The sequence below is a fragment of the Harpia harpyja genome, chromosome 16 (assembly GCF_026419915.1).
Source record: "Harpia harpyja isolate bHarHar1 chromosome 16, bHarHar1 primary haplotype, whole genome shotgun sequence".
Classification (NCBI taxonomy): Eukaryota; Metazoa; Chordata; class Aves; order Accipitriformes; family Accipitridae; genus Harpia; species Harpia harpyja.
In genome coordinates, this window is record NC_068955.1 from 32,572,656 (window position 1) to 32,596,456 (window position 23,801).

The following is a 23,801-nucleotide window of genomic DNA, read 5'->3' on the forward strand; positions in this document are numbered from 1 at the left end:
GGCTTTTCAGTCTGATGTCCCTGCCTCTCTGCACGTCTATGTTCATCCGTGCCCTGTATGTTTGCAGGGACCTGTTGATTTGGTCCCTGCTCCTGCTTAGTTCTCTGACCATCTGGTAGCTTCTGATGGGGTTGGGTGGGGGAGGAATAGGATTTTTATTCTTGAATCGAGGTCAGCCTGGCAAAACTTTGGCATTGGGGCAAGAGGAGGAATCCCTCCGTGTCGCAGCCCCGTTTTCCTGGGTGGGGCTTGGGCAGGATGCTGTCGGGAGAGGGAGGATGGACTATGCTGGATTGAGTTTCCTGCTCCATCTCAGGACTGACCTCCAAAAGTCTGACCTTCACGGGTTTGACCTTCAGTGTTTTCCATCTTTCCTTTCTCAGCCACGGTGCCCACCACCAGCCTTTAACCCTGTGATATTGTGGCAGGACGGGGGAGGAAAATCTAGAATTCCCCTAAATGCGGATATTCATCCCTCTGCATCCGTCCCCTCCGCTGGCAGGCTGCCAGGACTGGGGGCTGGTGAACACCCTGGCACACTCTCCCCATCCTTGGTTGGGCATGGGGGCAGGCAGATGGGAGGGATGGAGCTCTGAGCAAGTATTTCTGTGCTGGAGGTGCGTTGGCCATCCTTCCCCCAGATCCTCTCCAGCTTTCTGCAGGGAGGGAGAACGAGCACCCTGGTTTTGCTGCACAAAGTAAGTGAGGGGCTTTACCCCAGAGCAGGAAGGTCACTGCCTTGTGCTGAATTGGTCCCTCGTCTGCCTGCAGTGGCTTCTTATATTTCAGCTGCAAAGCAACAGTTTTCAAGCTGGTGCCTGCAGATCTGTGGGCTGTCAGATTCGGGACCTGGCTCTGCACATGCAGAATTGCCTCTGTAATCTTTTTGCCAGCCACAGCTGAGCCACGAGGGAGGGTGATGCCACGAGAGCCTGGTGCAGTCCTGCATCGGTCGGAAGGGATGGATTAGTCGGGATGCCCATAAGCTGAAGAGGGCTGTTAAATCTGCTGCTGCTTACTGCAGTGGTTGGGGCTATTTTACTGTGTCAGAGATGATCCTCCCTCATCTTTTTTGCTTGTGGCTATTGCATTTGAGAGATACAGAACTCGCTGACTGTCAGGAAGGGGCCCTAAAAGCATTGATCTGTTAGAAAGGAAATCAACCTTCTGCATCTGGGTACTAGCTCCTAGCTTCCTGGGGAGCAACACCCCAAATTGGAAGCATCTGTCCTCTTGGCTAAGGCAGTTTCCCAAGTGCTGGCAGGCTCAGTGTAAAGAGTAGGGCTTTGTGGTGGAAAGGAATGAGTTGTACACCCTTCTCTAAGAGGCAGAAAGGAGGCATGAAACACTTTCTGACCCTGCCACAACATTATTCCTGAGATGGCATTGCAGACCCAATGCTGAGCAGAGAACTGAGACCTGCTCTGTGGCCCCAGCCTGGGTGTTAGGCTGGATGTTGTGGGGAATGACTTACCTATTCCCTGGGGAGACCTGAGCATTTTGGGGGTGGCAGTAACCTCGCTCCTGGAGCAAGCAGCTCCCTGGGAGAATGGCTGAGCAGAGCTGAAAGTGGTGCAGACCTCCACGTGATGGAGGAGGGGGTGTCGCAGATGCTGAGCTATGAAGCTGTGGTTAGAAGGGTGATAATTACCTTTTCAGTAGCAGGGCTGCAACAGGAGGCTGCTGGGCCAGCTTCTGCTGGGGCTTTTGGGCTCCGGTGCCCTGCTTTCTGACCTCACAGGAGGTGCCAGCCTGTCCCTAGGAAGGGATGTGCCACCTTTTGGTGCAGCAACTTGTCCCCAGTGCCACGGAGCTGCTGGTATTGAATCACTGGCTCTGGGAGGGCTGGAAAATCGTTATAAAGAAATAAAATGAGTGTGTTTGCAAAATGCTGAGTGTGGCAAAAGCCAAGAAGTGAGGAGGTGCCCAGGGTAGGATGCAGGGGTGGCACAGCAGTCTGGGACGCAGGGTACACCCAGATATCTGCCCATGCCTGCCTGCGAGATGTCACGCTTGTGGTTTAAGGCTCTGTGGTTCATGTTGCTGCCTGTGCACACCTTCCGCTGCATCTCCTGAATCGCCCCCCGTTGAAACTACTCCAGTGCTTCAGTCTGGTGTCCTGCCAAATAGCTGCCATGGAAAAAAGTCATCCTGGTTGAAAACCCTTTCCTTTGTTCCCCTAAATTTCTGTCTTGGGGTGACTGATGCTCAGTCCTGTCAGGGAGAGGCTTAAGATCTAACACCTCGTGATTCTTGAAGGGTAAAAGCTACAGTCTTGTTCCACTACAAAAAATGGAACTATCAAGTGGAAAAAAGAGTATTTGATTCTGTGTCTGAGGGGGGGCTCAAACCCAGGATTAAAGCTAGGACAGCACAGCAAATTGAGGTGATCTGAAATTGTTTTAGTTATGACAGTCCCCCTTTGGGGGACCCTCCACTGTGTTACGATCCTGAGAAGCCAGGCTTTGCAGCAGAAAGATATTTCCAACCTAATTTCAGCACAGTATTTTCAGATTCTTTTTAATTCTAGAAACGGTTTTGCTGTAAACTGTGGCTGAGACCGCAGCTGGTCCAGCTGCATGGCGAGGGCTGGTGGCACCTGAGCAGGTGACCAGGCAGGTTGTACAGCCTTGCCAGGCGTGACTTCTCTTGCTGACGGGTCCATGCTGGTGTAACTCAGTGCCCACCCCTACGGACATCAGTCAGGGCATGTGATTGGCACCACTAGAGAGTTTGAGATAAAATCTTTTATTTCCCCAGGCTGTTGTGGTAACGCTTTGCTGATTTCTGCTATGTTTTGGGGCAGCAGTAAGCCAAGGCATGAGAAGGAGGTTTGTGTTGGTTTTGTGTCCGTACTAGTGCAGGGTGCCAGGCAACGCTGAGTTTGGGTGATGAGTTGCCCCTTTGGGACTGTGTGTGGTGAGCACTCCGACGCAGGAGGGAAGGAGTGGGCTTGGTTGGGGTTTTTTGGCAGGAGCCTGTCTATTTTTAATAGAGCTGTGGGCAGGAAGCTGAAGTGAGCTGCAAGTGCTTTTCAGCCTGTGTTGCTGCAGAGGTGGCCGGGTTTGTGCCCGTGAGGTGCCCTGGAAGGAGCTTTTGCGGACGGTGCAGCAGGAAACCTGCAACGGGAGCTCGCTGTGGGTCTGCTGAAGGGCAGGGTGAAATAGCAGCAAGCTGTCCTTCCTTTGATGCTGCGGGCTTAAGGGCAGTCAGTCAGGTTTACCTTTTCTCATGGTTCTTATTGCTTTATTTTCACACAGGGTGAGAGAAGATAACAGAACAAAAATGTGGAGTATGTTCTTGCTATGTACATGGCTGTGTACAGGCAGAGTGCTTGAACAGTGTAGGTTAGAGCTGTGTTTTGGGGCTAAAAAAAGAAAAGAACAACAGTAAAGCCCCTGGCAGAGTATGGCGTGTGTCTCTGCAATGTCGCCTCCATCTCTCCGAGAATAAAATGTCTGCCACGTCCATCCCAGCGAGATCTTTGGGGTCAGGACAAGCGTGGCTTGCAGATGTGACACTTGGCTCAGATGTCATCTCCTGCAGAAGTCATGATGTAGAAAAAGGATATTTAGCCTTTTTCTGGGCTCGTGCTGGTGGGGGGTGTATCGGGGCTGGCTATGGGGCTCCAAAGTGCTGTGTCACCTGTATGGGGAGCGTGGCTGGGCTGTGGCAGGGCAGCCTCTGGAGAGGACACTGGCACCTGTGTTGCAAGCTGGGACTTTGCCCCATCTCTGTGCAGCTGGTGGCCCACCGGGGTGCCCAGGGTCTGCATCCCACAGCCGTTCCCTTTGCATATGCAAGACAAAGCCTATTTTGCTGGGCTACAGGAGCCTGTCCTGTTTCCACACCTTGCCTTGGTGCCAGGTATAACCCAACTTCTGAACACTGATGCATCACCCAGGCTAGGAGAGAGGTGACATGTCTCGGTGGCACAGGGAATGAGGGGTAGGGTCCTGCAAGGCTGGCCACGCTCTGGGGGCTGTGGGGGGGGCACTTCTGGTCCTTGGCAGCACCAGCTGGGCATGCAATGAGAGCGTTGGGTCTCGGTGCAGCCGCAGGACTGACGCAACCGTGGAGCGGAGGCTTTGCTGGCAAATGTCCCCCTGTGGCAGCAATTTGAAGCTGCTGCTGCCGCCGCCTGTTAAAATACTTTCAGCATCTGACTCTCTCCACGTCAAGATTCAAAGGGCTTGTTTGAGAGGGAAATGTTTAATCCAGGGCTGGGGGGAGGGATGTGGGGAGTAGCAAACAACAGATTGGGAAAAGGATTCATAAATATCTCATCAGAGTGAAGTGGGTCAACAGTGGTTGCTGTAACTTGGTGCTGCTGTCTCCAAGGCTTGGCTTTGGGAGGGCTGGGAAACACAGCAGTCTCCCTGCACAGCCTGATCCTGGTGCACTGAGGCTGTTTAAAGGCACCTTCCACAAGCAACTCCTGCTTGCGTTGTGTTTTATCACATTTGCTGTGCGTTGCGTCAGGGGGGGGGGGGGCCAAAATAGACTGTAAGGGAGCTAAAATCCTCCTTGGGGAGCTGCCCACAGCAGCTGAATGAACACAAGCTCCTTATGTAAAGCTGTTTTAATATTTATGGTAACACTGAGAGGCACTGCATTACCTCATCTGTCTTCACAGCACTTCTTGGAGATGGGGGGAAAAGGCTTAGTCACACTACTCTGCCGTCACTTACCTTAGGTGCTTGCCTGGCATCTCACTGCCTTTAACATGTTTATTCCCCCAGCAGCTCGGAAAGGGGGAGAACTGCTATTTGTCCCCATTGGAAATGGGGAGTTGAAGCACTGGGAAACAAAATACGCTGCTCGATTGCAGAAGGAGGCTGGGTTGGGGCAGGGGACTGAACACAAATCCTTACAGCCCTGATGGATCACTCGCCATACGGCAGAGGAAACAGGCACAGACCCCTGAGGACACTTTCCAAAGGACAGTGTCTGGTCCTCCAAGCTGCATTACTTAGGGGTTAGACAAGAAGGTCGAGAGCCCAAGCATTGACCCCCTTGGAGCCATCAGCAGCTCCCCACTTCAGTGGGGGGAAAAAAAAAAATTAGGCTTTGCCTACCATTGATCTCTTTTCACTAACGCCACATGCAAGCCCTCTCCAGCATGAATAGCCTGACCAGCTGTAATGACCACTGTTGGCCGGCACCCGTGGGATGGGCAGAGTGCAGGAGAAGGATCTCCCTCTGCTGTACCAGAGAAAAACAGTTCAGCCACCTCTGGCACAGACCGGTATTTCTTTATGGAGAGCAAAGGTCCGTTTGTTGTGTGCACAAGTTAATGAGCAAGATGGAAAATGAGGCCTCGTCGTTTCCCACTGAGCACAGCTGCTGCATGAGCTCAGCCTCCCACAAATCAGTCGCTGTTTATTCCTTCCCTATGCCGCACCAGCCGTCCGGCTTGGTTGCAGGCTAAGGATGAGTTGTCTGCATGGAAGAGGTGAATGGGATCCTAGGATCTCCGGCAAGGTGTTTCCAGAAGAGATAGGGGTATGTTCAATCTAAACTGTTGGGTCTGAGTCTGGCCAGGCACTTGAGGAGTTCAGCCTGGAGCAGGGGCAAGGCTGCAGGAGCAACTGCAGAAATGGAAGAGCGCATCTCAGGAGATCAGACTGGTGAAACTGGGCTTCTGTGGCCAAATGAAAGGAAGGCAGAGACAGCAGATACCGAACAGCTTGGGTGAACAGATACTAAAAGGAAGCAGAGCTACATAAATGAAGAGACATGACTGACTGATGATTCTCCTTGGGTTTCCAGAAGTGGTGGGATGCCCTGGTGACTGATACAAACTCTTTGATGGGCAGATCTCCTCAAAGGACAGTGGAGGTGCTCCATTTGAGCCACTGACTTTTTTTTTTTTTTTTTTTAAGGTGAATCCCATAGGGGAAAAGTAGGGCTAGCCTGGCTGTGAGTCAGCAAGTTGATTCTCATTTCCACCCTAAAATAACTCAGAAGTGTGATTCCAGCCCTGCCTTCAGCTAGCAGCTGTGGAGGGACAAATCCTGATTTTTTTTTTTTTTTTAAGATGGGTTTTGATGGTTTCTTACATGATGTTCAGTTCAGCTAGCCAGGACTTGCACTCCCTCCTGCAGTCTGCTCATTTCAGCCCATGCTCACAGTCCCTCCTTTTCTTAACTCTCTTCCAAGCCACTTTGGTGCATGGAGAGATTTGCTAATCTTTGGGAGAAGAAAGGGAGGTGAGAATGGTCTTAAGCCTCAGGATCTTAGGAGGGACACCCCAAACCCTATGCCTGTGGCTCTCAAATTATCACTTCTCCAGGGCAATGTGCTTGATTGCAGCCTATTTCTTCTTTTGCCATAAAATGACGAGTGGCAATGAACTGGCATTGCCCTGTGGCCAGTAACCTCAGACCTCTTTGGAGAAGCCTAAATCTGTCAGAACAAGCTACCTTTTACTTGGCATTTTCCTCAGCACATCATGAACTCACCTTAGCCATGTGCTCCAGCTGATTTTCCTCTGACCACTTCAGTTAAGACTTCTCTGGTGATGGTAATACTCCATATGACCATGCTGTCTTGCATCTGAGGGTCTCGCATTGGCAAGTTCAGCCCCCTGTATTGTATTGATTCCCACTCAAGGGGAGAGTTTGTGACATGCAAAAGTCATGTAGGAAGCCTGTGGCAGCACTCGATACCCCCAGTAACACCCCCAATTTCTAACAGCCTGGTCCCAGTCACTTCAGCTCATAGCTGGCTTACCTTTTGTAGTCAGAACACTGCTTCTTTTTTGTTTTTTCTTTTTCCCTTTTTCAGGAAGTTATTATTTTCAGGTGCCTCTCTGAAGCGGCCAAATTCTAATTTTCTGTTTGTGTGCACAGACTGCCACAGGAACAAAATCTGCAGACTTAAGTCTAAAATTACCTGCTCTTCACCAGCTGGTGCCAGCGCCTGAATCTGTGATGGTAATTCAATCCTGTGAGCCAGTTTTGGCAGGTGCAAATTGCACTCACCAAAGGGAAGCTGTCTGAGAAGAGGGCCATTTTCTGTCCCTTAGAAAGCTAGTTTGGTCTTAAATGACCAAATGCAAGTGTGCCAGCTGAGACAGAACCTGCTGAAGGGACCTGAAATTAATTGGTATTCAGGGTATGTTCTTCCTCCGTGACACTGAAAACCTTTCATTGTGGTGGTGTAAGAGCGATTGACTGAAGAATATGAGGATGACTCCGTTGGGTGTTGTGTTCTCAGGTTCAAAGTCCTCCCTTAGCTTCAGGAAGGAGGGTCCTGGTCCTGAGAGGCACAAGCCATCTCCTTCAGCACCGCTGAGTGCTTTCAGCTCTCACTGACTTCCAGCTATGTCCTTTCAAAGGGAATTGAGAGCAGGCTTTGTTGTGTACCTTGTCTCCTTGCAGATGACCTCTGTCCCCAGCCCGTGGGAATTAAGCAGACTGCTACCATGCCTGGCTCAAGCAGCGTGGAGTTGTGGGATGGTCTTTGCCATGGTTCAGCTGCTTCAGTCTAAGGGGTTTGGGGGCTGATAGTGGAGTTGAGGCAGGAAGAAGCATTAATGCTTGCCTAGTAATAGGGACCCATTTAATTCTTTGCCCAAAAGCCAACACAGGCCATGCTACTGAAGTGAATGGGGCTTTGGTACTTACAACTCTCCTCTTTGCCCCAAAAAGGAAAACCTTCATGCCTTTTTTCCAGACAGGTAGGAATGACAAAGAAGTGAAGGGAGATTAGGGGGTAAGGAAGAAGATTTGAGGATATACAAGGTCTTTTCTGCCATCTCTGGCTCTTTCTGCACAGCATTGCTGTAGGTCAGACATGGTCAGTAGCTATTCTGGAGACTGCTGTTTTCAGCTGGAGGACACCTGGAGCGTGTGGATGGACCTTTGTTGCAAGTATAAATTCAGATACATAACCCCACTGTGTTGGTTGAATTCTTTCTTGCTATCAGTGTGGCAGTTGAGGACCCAATGGAAATGGTCTGCTTTTCATGAAGGAGGGAAAAACCCTATGTATGAGCCCCATGCTCAGCACTGCTGTGACCCTACGCACATCTGTGGGGTGCAGCTTCTCACTGCACCCCAGACCCCAAAACCCTGTAGCAGCTGCTCAGTCTTGCAAAGCTGCTGGCTTTTCCTTCCAACTTGAAACAGTGAGGGGGAGATTATAGGGCTGGGGGATGGGGCTGGTCTCTGCAGAAGGAAGAGGACCTTCTAACAGTGATATGTTATAATAAAGCAATGACTCATCTGCTCCATTCAGCACAGGATTGATGCAGCTTTCATCTGCGCACGCAGGAGACAGATGAATAGATGTATTTGCTAATTTGCTGGGGGGGTGAGGCAGAAAAGGTGCCCTTCAGGGAGCCAAGGAAAGCTGTTCCTTACGTCCGCCCTGTTGCTTTGGCTGGGGCCAGCTTGTTGCACTGGTGAGTCTGCACTGACCTTGAGAGCTGCAACAACCAGAAGCATCCCAGCAGGGCTGTGGTGCTTGTGTGCCGCTTTTTGCAGCAGCAGGAATTTGGAGGGCTTTTCTTTTCCTTTTCCTCTTTGATCACTGGTTTCATGATCTCTGCTCCCTCTTCCCAGCCTGGGTGAGAGCTGGTTAGCTGCTGGCAAGTGAAAACCTCCCTGAAAAGGCACAGATTGTTAAACAAAGAAAATAGCATGGGGGGTGGGAGGAGGGAGGGAAGGAAGCCTCTTTCTCGCAAAACCTTATTCTCAAGTGCTGCTGTCTGTGTGGGAGGCAGAGAGGGAGCTGGAAGGGGGAGGAATGGGTAGACAGGCAGAGACAGCAACTGAGGAGGAAAGAGAAGGGAGGAATAAATAGATGTGAGGAACTATAAAGAAGAAAGCAAAGGTGGAGAAACAGGCCATTAGAAAAAAAACTTTGTGTGATGGAATGAGGGAAGAGGAGGAGACAAAGGGCTGGAGAAAAAACCATCACATCTGTATGTGCAGGCTTAGTTTTTGAAAATGAGGAAAGCATCTTTCTTTGCAGCCTGTGGGACACAGAGGTGCTTAAAGATGAGCACATGCTCATGCCCTTGAAAGCACAGGACTGGAAAGGGGAAGGAGAGGAAAAGGGAAGAGGGGATGATACCCAAGGTAGGGAGTCTAGCTGGGACGTAGCTAATAACATACAGAAGAGGGACTCGATGATCTCGAAGGTCTTTTCCAACCGAAATGATTCTATGATTCTAAGTACTATGATGGAAGAGGATGCTGCTAAGAGTACCCTGGGTCAAGAGGAGGAGGAAGAGGGCAGCACAGATGGCTGCAAGCCAGCATGATGCAAACCCAGCCAGTGGCTCTGGTAGCTGTGCTGCAGCCGTTGGGGGCAGAAAGGGTGCTTGAGCTTCTCGGATGCAGTGTTTGACAGCATCAGCTCAACCAAGCCAAAGGGCCTGGAGAGATGCTGGGCAATTCTGTGGCTAGTTCCAGTGATGGAAAGCCACTGACAGAAAGCCCTTTCACGTGGATGCTTAAGAACTGCTGATACTGATTTTTGGCTTAGCTTGGTTTCTACATCTTTTAAAACCTTTTCTAATCTGCATGAGGGGCTTGCATTGCTTTTAGTGGAAACGCACTTAGAAATCAAGAAATTCTTTAATGAGCTGTTTGTAGCAGTGCGGGGCATGGATGTGGGACAAGGCTCCATGGCACAGTGTAGGCTCTGAGCAAAAACAGCTTTCCTGCTTCCAGGAATCTGGAAACCAGATCTGATCAATGAGGGGTGTGGATAATCTGTGAGGTGCTTGAGCTGCACAGAGTCCCCATTTCTCAGCAAAGGGGCCAGTTTTCCCCCTCTGTGATTTACCCCTACCATCTCTGTAGGCTGCACATAGCTTTCCTAGGGAAAGCAGCAGCAGTTTAATGCTTGGTTCATACAGTAAAACTGCACAAATACTAGAGAGTGTGTGAGTAGCCCAGCTAATTGATATCAAAGTGACTAAGCAGGTAATTTAATATTTATGACACGATGAATCTGACTCTTCCTGCTTTAACCTCTAAGCCCGTTTCAGTCTTGGGCTCCGCTTACTATTTCTTTGTCGTCATTGCGCCAGATGTAAAATGAGGATAAATTGCTCCCAAGCCAGAAGAGCAGAGTCCTGTGAGTGACTGTGTGCAGCCTCCACCCTGGATCTACATAGGATTTCTACTGAGCAGAGCAGTACGAATATTCTTTGGAGGCAGTAGGAAGGAAAAGGTGAGGCAGGTGGTATCTACAGAAATATTACAAAATGAGCAAGGAGAGGAAAATATTCTTGCACTAGGTCAGGACCTTATGTTTATCTACCAAGTCCCAAGCCACAGAGAAGGTCTGAAGCTTGGTGAGTATCTGGGACTGTTTGGTACTAGATGCCCAAGTGTATGATACATCTTCAGTGAAGCATGAGGGGACAGTGGTGGTGTTTTGGGTTTCCAAAATGGTTTAATATCACAAACTCAGAAATGTAAGTATTGTTTAGCTGCAGTCAAAGAGAGTATGCTTTTTTTACACCCAAAGTAGTTCTGTCCCACATAGAGCTGCTAGGGAAATTTGATTGCTGTTTTTTAAACAAGTGAAGGGCTGGTTTGATTTTTTTTTTTCTTTTTTTTTTTCTCCATGGGAAGAGCTTGGAGTTAGGCTGAATTGAAAATCTAAGGGAAGATTAGCAACTATCCTGCTTAACACTGGCTATGAAACCCTGGGGGCAGATTATCTGCCTCTCACCTTTCAATGTTTTATTTCAAAACTGGCCAACTTGGATCATCTTTTGGAGACTTCAGGCTCCATCTCAGCAAATACTACCCAGCTAAAATTTATCCTCTCTAAGGGAGGTGTGTAAGGTAGGTCCTGTGAAAAGCCTTCTGGAAGTGCCTGTCCCATCTCCATGCTACAGGAAGAGCTGAGACTATTCTCCTAGGATAACTGCCAACCTTCCAGACAGCCTTTTCAGTATGTGGCATATCACGGTCACCACGCCTGGTGAGCACAGCATGAGAGCTATGGAATTCCATGATTTTGGTGCTGCAGTTCCCTCAGTCAACTCCAGTTGACTGGCATTGGAGAAGATGGTGGCCATCAAACAACGGCTTACAAGGGAGAGCAGGAGCAGGGGGAGTTTCTATCTTATACCAAGCTGTAATATGTTGCCCAGCTTTGCTCTGGACCCAAACCTGGCATTTCTGTGAGTAGGTTTCCTCCAGGCCAGCGTTTCCTCCTAGATGGAGGTTAAACCACCACATTTGTTAGCCTGTTTCCCAGAAGAGTCAGCAGCACAGACCATTGCTGCAACCCTGGGACCTTCTTCCTGTCTGTCATTAAAGGAGTGATCTGCACTCTGAGCCACTTTGGAAGAAACATCTATCTGTAGAGGTTTTTGAGGAGCCTCTTTATTTCTAAATCCAGACAGCTAATAAGCTCATATTTCACTTAGCAGGCAGAAAGCTCTCAGCAGGCTCCCGGCAGTGCTGAAGGTCAGCAGGGAGGTAATAAAGCAGGCGACTCGGATCTGACTGCTGCCTCCTGTTTACTCATTATTTCCCAAGCTCAAAGTTGACATGGTGCTGCGCCATCGGAGGCCTGATGGCAAGCTGCCCAGCAGCTGTCTCCTCTCCTCCCATTGTGCAGAGGTGTAGCCATGGGAGCCCCATCTCCCGGCTCACCCTGCCTAGATTGCTGCCTAGCGAGGCTTGCTGGGGTGATGGTTTTGGTGTGTTTTTATACCCCTTTGAAGCCCACTTTGTCTATTTGCTGAATTCTCTGGGTGTGGCTATGCTGTTCACTGCTTTCATCAGTTCCCTGGGGAAAATGGCTCCAGCTAATCACCTGCAGTACATCTGACATCCTGCTCAGCTCTGTAGGCAAGCCCAGCTAATGCACTGCAAAGAGGAGACAGGAGTGAGATCTCTCAATCGCTGTGAGATCCAGCTTTACAGTAAATTCATGCAGTTGCACTGGAGACAATACATTGGTTCACACCAGCTGAGGATCTGGCGCTTGCCTTATTTTGCTGTAGCTCCACCAGAAATGCTGACAGCAATAATCCTTGTAGCTCTGATACCTGTGATAACTGAGGAACTAATCCTGTTTTTTCTGCAGTACCTGTCTGGATGGGGAGTATCACACAAGATCACATATTAACCGCTTCCTAAACTTAACTTGGGATAATGCTGCAAAAAGATGGGTAGAGAGTGAGATACAAGCAGGGAAGAGCTATTGATCTGCTTTCCCATTGATCAAAATGTTCTCTCCTTACCCAGGAGGAAAGGAGCTGTGGTGAGCAAATGAAAAGTAATATTTATTTGCTCAGACATGAGTATATCTTGTCACTGACAAATGGCTTCACATACATGGCCAGGATGGACTTGTCTTCATTACACGCGGACCCTAGATGTGGCAGCCATAGATGATAGTCAGTCTGACTTGTTTGATGTTTTTGCAGGTACAGGCACTATAGTAGATGCTTTGAATACAACTCACGGTTTCTAAAGAAAGAGCCAACAGTTTTCCAGTTTTGTCTTCTGTCCTCCTCTGTTGCCTCCAGGTAGAACGGCACTGGCTTGCTCTGTCCTTTCACTGACCTCTCATTGCTCTGCTTCCTCTTCCAGGTGCTGTATCATGTCCAGATAGGACACCACCAGTGTGAGAATCATCCCAAGACAACTGCTCCAAGGGGTTGAGCTCAGGTGGCTCCTCTGCTTTCTCCAGCAGCCAGGCAAAGGAGAAGAGCTGGGATAGCCCCACGCGTCTGGTCGCTACCCGCAGCACTTGTAGGGATGGATTCCAAAGGCAACGTCCGAAGTGCAAACAAACCTGATGCCAAGGCCCCCAGCTCTGGAAAGCCAGAAAAGCCCAACCCTGGGCCTGCCACGAATGCAGACAAGAAGGAGATCCCCAAAGAGCAGCCCGCTCCTGCCACTGCCACCAAGAAGGCAGGTGGTGATGCTGCCGTCGTGAACAACCACAGCAACCTGAAACCCAGCCCCGCCGCCACGGAGACACAAGAGGCCACCGGCCAGTCCCCTGACTCTGACCACAAGGGAAACAGCTCCGAGGAGTCACCAGGCAGCATCTTCGACAACATGAAGCCCTTGATCATCGTTGGAGGAGTGGCAGTGGCTGCGCTTGCTGTGATTGTGGGAGTGGCGTTCCTAGCCCGGAAAAAATGAAGACCGAGATAGGGTGGGGATGAGAAACCCAACCCAGCTGTACAGCTCCTTTTGAGACAAATGCATGCAGAAAAATTCTATACATATCTATATATATATAAAGCGAGCTAGATAGGTCAACAACAAACACCAACTGCAACTCCAAGAGTCTTGTTCAAGACAACTGTGCCAGTTTGACCCAGTGTGGGTAACTCCATGCACTCAGTGTGTTCTTTCATGTAATATATCTTGGCTTATACCACTGTGTATAGATTACTGCTTCTCCTGATCGGTGTAAATGACGGTGTCCCCTCCCCTCCCTGCTGTCCTCCCTGGGAGACACCCCCACCTCTCTTGCAGTCCCCTGTTTTCAAGTCCAAAGTGTTCTGCATCCCATCCAGAGTCCCTGCTTTGTGTTTTGGTTTCTGCTTGGTTTGTTTTTAAGTTGGGTTGTGGTAAAGAAGATGTAAAGGGAGATGGAGCCTAGTGCTAAGACCCAGTTTGCCTGTCACTGTGTGTTGGGCTGGTGTTTATCCAGCACCCCTGGGGCAGGGGAAGCACTGGGTAACTGCAGGCAAAAGGCAGCTCCTTGACCCAAACAGCAAAGAGTGATCTCTACTAGGTGTCTCGTGTACCTGCTGCTCATCAACCCACTTTTAAAAACCCAACTCGAAAGTGCCCCGGAGAAAACAGGTTGGCTGCAGGTGGAGGCTGAGACTGCAGCATGGTAGAGCTGAGTATGCAACTTGGGACGTCGCATCAAGTCATTTCTCTGGCTGAGCTGCCAGTGGGGGAGTGAGCAGAGGGGCTGTACTGTGACCAACAGTGCAGTTAGCGCATGGAGATACCTGGCGAAGTCCCATGCCAACCTCGGGCAGGCAGCAGCTGCCATCTGCTTGGTTTCTTGCATGTTGGCAGGCAGCCTTCAGGATCCCATGGCTCACCAAGGTCATATGGGCAGCATTTGGGGATAGAGAGACTTTGTTTTGGATCTAGTATTTCCTAAAGTTAGGCTGGGCTTTGCAGGATTCTATGGCCTCAGTCCAAACTCTCTCGAGGTCAGCTGGACTCTTTCTGTTCATTTCTTTGGGCTTTGGATCAGGCCTTTCACCTCATTTTTTTCCCACTGAAGGCTATGGTCTTTCAGTACGTGAGAAAGTAGAAAAAAGGGAGACATCAGCTGGTTTTAGGGGCAGAGAGGACCTGGGACCCCATGAGAATAACACTGACCTGCTTTATACCAGGGAAACTCTGTTCAAGGGCACTGGAAGTCCGTCTGTCCTAGGGGGATTTGTTACCTCTCTCCTATGACGGTAGCAGGGATTTGTGACTCCTTCACACTTTGGAAATGGAAACAAATTCCCAGCCCTCAGGAACAGCCTGGTTTCGTTGGTGAGTACCTTGGCTTTAAAGCCAGACCTTGTGAGGGGGAGAAGGAAGGTAGGCAACAAGAGATGGTGTTCAGTGCATTGGCTGATGCCCTTCCCCTAACACCAAGGGGTGGGCAGATCTTATTCTGAAAGTTTCCATTAGATTACTCTTGGCTGCTGCCCTGCTGCAAAAAAGAGTCTTACAAAAAAGACCTTGCATTTTGTTTTTAAATTAGGTCAGAGATTAGATGGGGTCAGAACTGCAGAGCCTGGAGCTCAGCAGCAGTTGCAGCCAATGGGCAGGGTTTTGGAGCGATGATTAGCAAGAGGTTGTGACAAAGTGGAGTGAGTTCGGTTAAAGAGCCTTAGTCATACATCTTTAACTAACCTGGATGTATAAATTCAGTGGGTACAGGGCCAGAGAAAGGTGTACATTCCTCAGGTACTGCCTTTGCAGTATCTGCTTCTGGCAAGATTACTGCATAAGATGGTGGGTGTGTGTAACCTGATCTGGCAATTCTTCTCTTGGCTCATGTCTGTCTTATTTACCTCTAAATTTGGTCTGCTGAATGCACGTGGCTTCCCCAAAGAAAAGGTCTTTTGATGCAGCCTGGCCATTCCTATGGTGAGCTTTGTCATCCTCTTTTCCCCAAGGCTCATAAAATATTCCCAAAGGTGCACAGCCTTTGGGAGTATCAGATGCTGTCTTCTGATGAACAACAGGCTGCATGCAGCTGAAGTTTAATGTCTACCTCTAACTTTACCAGTACAGAGACAGGGGGTGGGCATGCTGGGTTCACAGTGGTTTTTGGAACCAGTGCTACAGCCCCAGGTGAAATCCTGGTAGCTTAAAGCACTCTTTGCATATATTGTGGGTGTGTCTCCTAGTAGCAGTATGTCACTTGCAGCCTGGAGAATTTATTTGGTTTGAAGCAGAAGGGGCCATGGTGGGGTGTTTCTGTAATGCCACTTTTGTCTAGAGAACTGATTTCCCCTCATCCTGTTTTGCAAATGTTCAGAGGTTATTTTTTGGGGGGGGAGACGGAAGGGCAAACAATAGCAAAGGAGTAGGAAAGGTATTTGGAAAGCAGAGATGTGAGAGAGAATACAGCTCAGAAGCAGTCCCAGCACAGCTCCCTTGCAGCGACTGTGGCAGGGCTTTGCAAGAGGACGCGGTGAGGCTGCTGCATCTACACTAAGAATCTGGGAGTGCTGCAAAGCCCCCAGACCCTGACAGTGCCCTGGGCACATCCTTTTGCCACACTGGGGAGAGATCCCATTGCATACCAGCTCCCCCTGCTCCTGCTTGCACCCTGCACCGTGCATTCTGGTTCCCTACAAGAGAAATCTGGGTGCATAAGCCAGAAGCAAACTGCAGTGCAGTCCTGCCAGGAACCTGATGTCCATGACTGGGAGACCTGTGCCCACTGGGTACAGAGTAACGTATCCAAAGTACTGGGGTTTGGATGTGGGGACAGCTATTGCTGGGCTCCTCTTCCCTCAGATCTCTGAAGCACAAAGCTCTTGGCTGTAGAGAAATTTTGCTTACGTTGCTCGTGAGGAAGGGAAATTGGTCACTCCTGCTCTGATTCATGTTTTGGCAAAGTAGGGTGGTGATTTTCAGACAGTGACTTTGGTTTTCAAGTGGGAGGACTGTCTTCAAGAGATGCTTCTACCTGTCTTGTCTGTTCCCTCCCTCTCAGCCCTGGCATATGATTATTTTTTTTTAGCAGTGTGTGACAACATTACAGATATAGCGTCTATCTATTCTGCCCTGACCAGGATAGATAAATACAGGGGGAGGAAAAAGAAACACCTGCTTCATTTGAATCTCCTATTTTACTTTCTAAAGTGTTTTTATTTCTGTGACTTAACCTTTGTCAACAGAAGAGGGGAAAAACAGTTCTCAGCCAACATGGGCCTTAACCATTTCTGTCCCCCTTTAACCCCCCCTGCCCTTAGAGCACTCAGATCCAAGGCCAGTAATTTCATCCAGAAACACACCACAGAGGTGGTGATGGGACTGCAGCTCATCATCTGGGTATGTAACGACATGTGAACCCTCCCTAGGCAGTGAACGTGCTATGTCCTGTTCATAAGGGATTTTCCACTTACTGTGATCACTTAACATTGCCATCTGCTGTCCAGATTCACTACCTGGATCCCACCTCTTTGGCAGTTTGGTTTGGAAAACACCTGTGTGTGTGTGTATGTGTGTATACACCACCCTGCCTTGAAGAATATTCTGCATATGTATGTATACATACATATATGTTTATATTACTGCAGTCTGGGGAGGGAAAAAACAAGCCAACCTGGAGATGACCCTTCATTTGTTCCCCTGCAATCACACAAAGTGTCCGTGATGTCTTTTTTGTGCCATTTGCATCATGCCATGCAGCACCTGAATTCCTTTTCGGTCCTCGTTTCTTCTCAGTGCAAAGAATGTATGGCTAGTGAACTGCTGAATGTACGATGTGCCCGTTTGTGCTAGAAGCTCAAAATTACTGTTCCCCTCCCTGGATAGTCGTGTGGGCTACTTGCTTTAAAATAAGGCACTTTTAAACTATACTGGACTGTGTTGTAGCGCTTTTCAAAGTGTGGGTCTAGTGTTGATTTGAGTCAGGTAGACCAAGCATAGATGCCATACAAGCTCCTAAGCACACAGCTGGGGCAACGCACTTCAGTCCTGACTTGCAAATGACATCCTCTTAGCAAACACCTCCTGTTCTGCCTTAATGTGCCAGGCTGTGCAGTGGTTTCATTTTGAGAAAAAAAAAAAAAAAATGTCCAGCGAGAACTAGGCTGAGAAGAGCAAATTCACCTCTCTCAGAATTGAAGCGAGATTGAAACCAAATTTGTCAAAGGAGAAGGCTTAAATGACTGAACTCGCTGTGCTAAATAAATAGTTGTCTTTTCTTGTACTGAGCACATGCCGTTATTTGCTTGATGTTATTCTTTGTGTGGTGTTTGTGATATGAAGTCCTTCTAGTGATATCTCCATGGGGAGAATGAACTAATGCTTAAAACTAATCAGATTCTGTGCTTGGGATTTGAAGAGATCTAGATTGCTAGTTTACTCTTTTGATAAGGTCTACAACTTATAAATTTGCAAAACTGACTTCAGACATGGTAGCTTATCACTAAAACTATAGATTCAATTACTACACCTGATCTCAGTCTATTTTTAAGGAGCCATAAGTTTTAGTTGAATATAAAGATGTCATTATGCTCTCTTGGACAACTTGGTAGAAGGTTTTTGAAGCTTCTAGCTTTAAGAAAGATGAAATGGATTACACTTCTGCTTCTTCTTTCTACTGATTTAATACGCTATGGATAAGTCCCTTTATTCCTAAGAGTTCTGCAGTAGGATGCAAACAAATCTGGAAGCCAAAGGATAATGCAGCAGTATTTTGAGGAGGGTAAGAATGCATTCTTGCAGGTGCTGTTCACCTCTCAGGCTCACACTTAAAGCGCTTGAACAGTCGCGTGCCCTGAAGCACTTCTTAGTTCCCTTAGGTTGTGTGGTAAATTAAAAATGGGTTTATGTCTCTGCTGAATCAAAGTTTAGGGGTTGATCCATAGGCTACTGAAAACATGGGAGATTTTTCCATTGGCTTTACCATGCTCTGCTCAGGCCTTTGAGATCTTATTGGCACCAGGGATACGATTGCAGGTCATCATAAAATGTAAAATCATTTCAATGGCATGTTTTTTTTAAAACTGACATGAACATTCCTTAGCCCTTCTGCTGGGTATAAGGGAAGTCTCTGGTATTAACTGAGGCAGCCATGCTCACAACCGTGCTTATAGCTACATCAGTATTTGCATATAAACAACAACAGTGTAACTAAAAAAAACTAGAGTTGGTGAGATGACTTCTGCCTTAAAAATTCCCTTCCTTTTCTGGAAATGCCAGTGGGGTTTAGAAATCGGCTTCCTTCTAACTGTTCTTAGAATTGGTTGAAACTAACAGTCCTGAAGATTTGAGAGAAAAAACTGTTCTTCAAGAAACAAACCAAAAAAAGAAGGCAATGAAAAAATGTATTTGAAATGTGAAATTCTTGGAATTTCAATCAGCTCTACAGAAAGCTTCAGGTCAGTGATTCCCAGAGGGTAGAAGAAATAGTACAGAGTAATGCAGAGGGAAAAAGCACGATTTCATTATCTTAACAGTTTTGGTAAAGACATGTTATTTTTTATACCTTATCTACTTCTGGGTATTTTTTTTCTTGGACAAAAGCAAAAATGACCAACTCTGCCATGAAAATTAACTTTTGCTAACTGACTTTTCCAAATTAATTTTTGCTGGCTCTGTTCAATGTTAAAGGGTTAGTGAAGCGAGAAGATGACCTGAAGTTTTCTACAACCAACTTTGTGTGATTAAGGGAAATGGCAAGTTTACAATTTCGGCATTTTGAAAGGCTGTGTTCTCTTTTTGCATGCTTTGCTATGAAAAGGACTGAAAATCCAACATACTTGCACTTCAGTCCTCTTAGTCTGTGACTTCATGCTAGGGCAGGGATGCTGGTTCCCTTCTCAAGCCATGTAGCATCTTACTGTGGTCTCATTCCCTTCAGCACAGAGACAGGAGAAATCTCCCGAGCTAGGAAGAGCTGTCTTCCGTAGGGGTAAGCAACTGCATCACGTAGTCTTTTTCATAAACTGACTGCAGCTTTGCTTTACAGGCTGGGCACCTCCCTTCATGAAGAGAATTGGCTTTGACCTGGATAATAAAAATTCTATATCTAAGTTAGTTAAATTTTCAGCGCAGGAGGCTGGAATCAGGATGTTTCCTGTTATTTACACCAGAGGTATTTGGTCCTTTACTCTTTTTGGGAGAAATCAGCTCATGCTGAAGATCTGACCTGGGCTGCCTCCACATTTTAGGTGTTATGAGTGGCACTCGATTGACAACTCCACCGTTGAAAGCAATGAAGCCTGCGCAGCGATCTTCTGGGCCAAAGGATGGGGTACCACCCAGGTACTTCAGGATTTACGCTCTGAGGGTTACGAAGAAGCCAGGAGAGGGCGATGTGAGCAGCGTCTGCCTCGTACTGTGGATTAAATATTGCTGCTGTTTTCAGCCCATCATCGCTCTGTAAATGCTTCTCCTGCAGTGACTGTTTTTGGCCTATTCTTTTTAAAACCTCTCCTGTCCTCATTCAATTGGAGATTAGTTCCCTCCTGAAGTTCATCTATTTGAAGTATTACTTAACCACTAACAAGAAGTTATTTTTTAAGTGGCATTAAGGGCAAAGACCACAGAATAAGATGTCTTAGCTGTCATGGTGAATATGTGGCAAAAATGAGAGGCTACTTAATCTAAAGGCAAACTAAAGGCAGCTATACAGAAAGCTGATCTCTTTGAGCTAGATGATCTTGAATTCAGCAGCCCAGATGATGATGCAAGGTGCTATTGAGGGTACTGCAATGTAACTGAGACATCGGCTTGGAACATGCCCCATGTGCCATTCAGCTGGACTTGGCTGGGTGTGTTCATCACCATTTTTCTTAGTCTTTTATTGCATCTTGCTGTGGTTAGCTCAGATCACATTACCTTGATTGACTGGCCCTGGGGAGTTTAATCTGTTGAGCAAAGGGGTTTTATGGTGGCTTTTTCCTCTTCTTTTTCAAATCATCAGTCCAGCCCTGTGACCTGTTTTCTTTTTTAATGCCCAGATTCCTAGGCTTTATGTTCATGCCAGATCTTCAACTGCTACACACTACATGGCTCTGTTGGTTTCTGGAGATCTGATTCATTGCTTGCACTTTACTGCTTCTTTGGCTACTGCATGCATTCCTGTTCCTTTTCCTTACTTTCTTCTCAGGCAACTCGGCAGATGTGGCCTTTCCACAGCTAGGCAGAAACCCTGCCCCAAGGCAGAGGCAGATTTTGGGTAGCCCCACTCAAAAGATACAGCCAACGCTCAGCCACCGAGCACCTAAGGGCAATGCAGGGACTGCGTGGCACAGCAGGGAATGTACGAAGTTTTCATCTGCCCTGATTGCTAAGGCTTGAGGGTCTGAGTCTGCAAGAGGCTGAGTGCTCTTGTCTGCCACAGGAGTTCAGCAGATGAGAAAACCACATCCGGAAGGTCCCTTTCTTGTCCTTGCTCTTCCATGTCAGTAAGTCACTGCATGGCCACAAGCTCTGCTCAGGATTGAAGCCTGCCTGCCAGTCAGGTGTGAGGTATTCTGGATGCTCAAGAGATGATGACACGACGTGACCATACACTACACTTGGCTGAAGCTAGTGCTTCTGCAGTCCTCCGGTTACCGGGGCACCAAACATACAGGCAGAGAAGAGAGGTTCTCAAGCACTCAAGAGCTGGCTCTCGGCTGAAGTCAATGACCTGCATTCCTGCTGGCCTTGAGGAATCAGCTCATGTGCCAGGGGTATCCCACAGCACTCGCTCTCCCTCATCCTCCATTAGCTGCAGGATTGAGGACATTGAAGACTGCAAGGATTCTTCTGTTTGAATGGGCTGCTTGGGTGTTACCATTTGATACAGTAGTGCAAGACTGCTGGGCCTTGAAAATTCACATCTCATTCCACTAACCATGCTAATAAGCTGATAGTCGAAGCCTGCAAGTCGTGTGACAGATCATAGCTGTTGGCTTTCCAAATGCAGGGGTTTGGCTCTACCCTGTGCTATAGTTCTGCTCACTGCTTTGGACAGCGTGTGCTCTGTTTGGATGCTCTGACATGCGGTACTTGGGGACTCATGTTCTCTGCTCTTTGATGCTATGTTCTTCAAATTAAATAGATTTTTTTTTTTTTCCCTGAAAAATGTAACTTGCCTTAAATAGGGTTTGGACCAACATGTTACTCCTGCTCCTGTTTCTCTTTCAGTTGCTCCCAGCTTGAAATTCACAGACAATTCCGTTATTTTTTTCATTTCTCATAATGCAAAGCCCCAGTGCAGCATACCAAGACTAAAGTTACAGGTTCTTTCTGTCTGTGCATGATGGTGCTACAGTACCAAAACTCCTGGCAGGAAGAGAGGAATCTTTAATCATCTTTGCAATGGTAAAGGCCTGCATTGTATCCCTGGTTTTGCCACAGCAGCTTCAAGCAGTCAAGTTTCTGGGGCAATTTGATAAGAACAAGGGTGCCATACAATTTTGTCATGTTAAAAAACAAAACAAAACCAACAAACCAACCAACAAGTGAATAATTTGGCTTTACTAAGTTTTGAGCAGCCCTTCTTAAGCCTGGTGCCTTTTCCTGAGTCACTGGTTAGGACCGTTTCAGTTGAAATCTTTAAAAGGTGCAATCTCAACTCCCCAGTGAAAACCAACTCTCTTCTAGTGGTAGGTGCAGGTTGTTTACAAATTTGTGGAGAAAATAAAATTGTAGAAAGGGAACTCGAAGGTCAGATTACAGGGGATTTTTTTTTTCTTTAGGTTTGCTTGGATTCTGTTACTTTTCCAGGGACTGATCCAAAGCCCTCAGAAGTCAGACGGAAAGCTCAAAATGGTAGTGGGGAAATGCCTGCTGCTACCTTGGAAGCCACAGGCATTTTTCCAGTGACATCGGTGGGTTTTGAGTCAGCCCCTGAACATGTTTTCCAAATGACAGTAATTTTCAGTGACACCTTGATTTCTTCCCTGTATAAACAGACCTGCTTGTCACTTACACATATTTACCTGTGTTCAACATACAGGTTTGGTTTTTTTGCTTTCAGAAACAATATGCTGCTAGACACGTTTCCTGGAGGGAAATGGACACCTACCTACACACAAAGCTATACAGCTAATTTATACCTTGTTGAATTTATAATCTTGTCTATGCTTCTATGGACACTTTGTATGGGCTGCAGCTCAAATCCTAAAATAGTCAAGAATTTTTCCTTTCCCATATAGTATTCTATTTACTTTGACTTAAAAAAAAAAGCGTATAAATGCAATAATGCAGGTAGACTAGAAATACTAGATTGAAAATTAAAGTAGTTTAGCTTGTCCCTTTGTGACTGACAGTGTTGTACAACACCCAACGCTGTACCCTAACATTTTCCAGGCTTTCTACGTAGCTGAATCTAGTATTAGCTTTGAAAACCCATTGTATGAGTGGTGGGTGGATGGGTTGGAAATGTGTGCTCTCTACACACTGTATGTTACTCACATCAGAAGCTGTATGGCCACTCCATATGCTGTGAAACTGTAAATGATTCCCAATACACCTGTAACTCTTACCAGGATTGTGAGAAATAAACTATATATAGAGATATATATATACACATAGATATATTGTATAATTCCTCATGTGAGCATCTTTGTGTATGTGGGGGTGTGAGTGAAAATGGCTGTTCTCCCTCTCATTCCTTATTCGTGACTGTTTCCTGCAGGCTCAATATTTGCTAGGATTAGCAATCCCGGTGAGAACTGTAAGAAAAGGCAGTCCCTGCCCCCAATAAACTCCTGCCTGCCCAAGGAAAGCAGACAAAGGAGGATTATTGTTATTCCCACATAGGGACTAAGGTGTAGAACAATTAAAGACTTATCCAGAGCTGCAGAGGAAACCCTTTCTGATGATCCCCTGCCCTGCAGGCTGGTCTCCAGACTTTGCTGCACCATTGTTTGCTGTGACCTCTCCCCTGCCAAATTGGAGTGTGCTCTGATTTGCTTGGTTCTGTTTTTAAGTTGGCCCAGGAGCATCCGTCCTCACAAGTAAACCATCCCCTGAGCACCTGGCTGATGTGCGTGGGGGTCCCTGCACATCAGTGTGAGCCAGGGATTCCCTCCAACCTGTCAGAGGGGAGGAGGGTTTTGGCAGTACACGTCACTGCAAATAGTTGCTGTCACGTTACACCAGCTCCAAACAGGGTCTCTGCAGAAGTCTGCAGGCTTTTGGAAATGAATCTCTTAAGAACTGGGAAGACAAATATTCTAAACTCCTTGGGGTCAGGAAAAAGGAGCAGCCTTTAGTTGTTTCAAAGGAGCTGAGGCTCTTCTTCAGTTCCTAGACTGAGGGAAACGCACCCTCTTCCAGTGAGAGCCTGGCCCGTCTCTTCTCAACAGAAGAGGGTGTGCAGCCGTGACTGGGAAAGCGGCAGGGGTGGTACGGCAGCTGGTGATGCTGCAACTTGGAAGGTTTCCCCATAATTTGAAATCAGTGGAGGCACCTGCACAAACTGTCCTCCTCGGTCTGAGATGAAACAGTGCTGCTCGCTCGATAGAGAGGAGGGGGAATGGGCTGGGGAATCTTCCTCATGTCTCCTTCAAACAAAAAAAGTGTCTCGTTTCTCACTGCCAAGGAAGTCAGCAGCACAGACGCATCAGTGCAGTTGTGGTGCCAACTGAGAGAGCA

The 23,801-nt window shown here is 47.6% G+C and overlaps 1 protein-coding gene across 4 annotated transcripts in view; it reads left to right on the plus strand.

Moving 5' to 3' along the window:
* The window catches only part of CEND1 (cell cycle exit and neuronal differentiation 1), a 31,777-nt gene extending 9,042 nt beyond the window's left edge, over positions 1 to 22,735 (plus strand). For 3 of the 4 annotated variants that reach the window (XM_052812040.1, XM_052812039.1, XM_052812038.1), the window contains one exon: positions 12,579 to 22,735. In XM_052812040.1, coding sequence (XP_052668000.1) covers positions 12,747 to 13,139 — 393 coding nt within the window. In that variant the 5' untranslated portion in view covers positions 12,579 to 12,746 and the 3' untranslated portion in view covers positions 13,140 to 22,735. Of the gene's footprint in view, positions 1 to 10,167; positions 10,192 to 12,578 lie in introns of those variants that run through there. The other variant, XM_052812041.1, reaches the window with a different exon arrangement.
* The last annotated feature ends 1,066 nt before the right edge of the window (positions 22,736 to 23,801 follow it).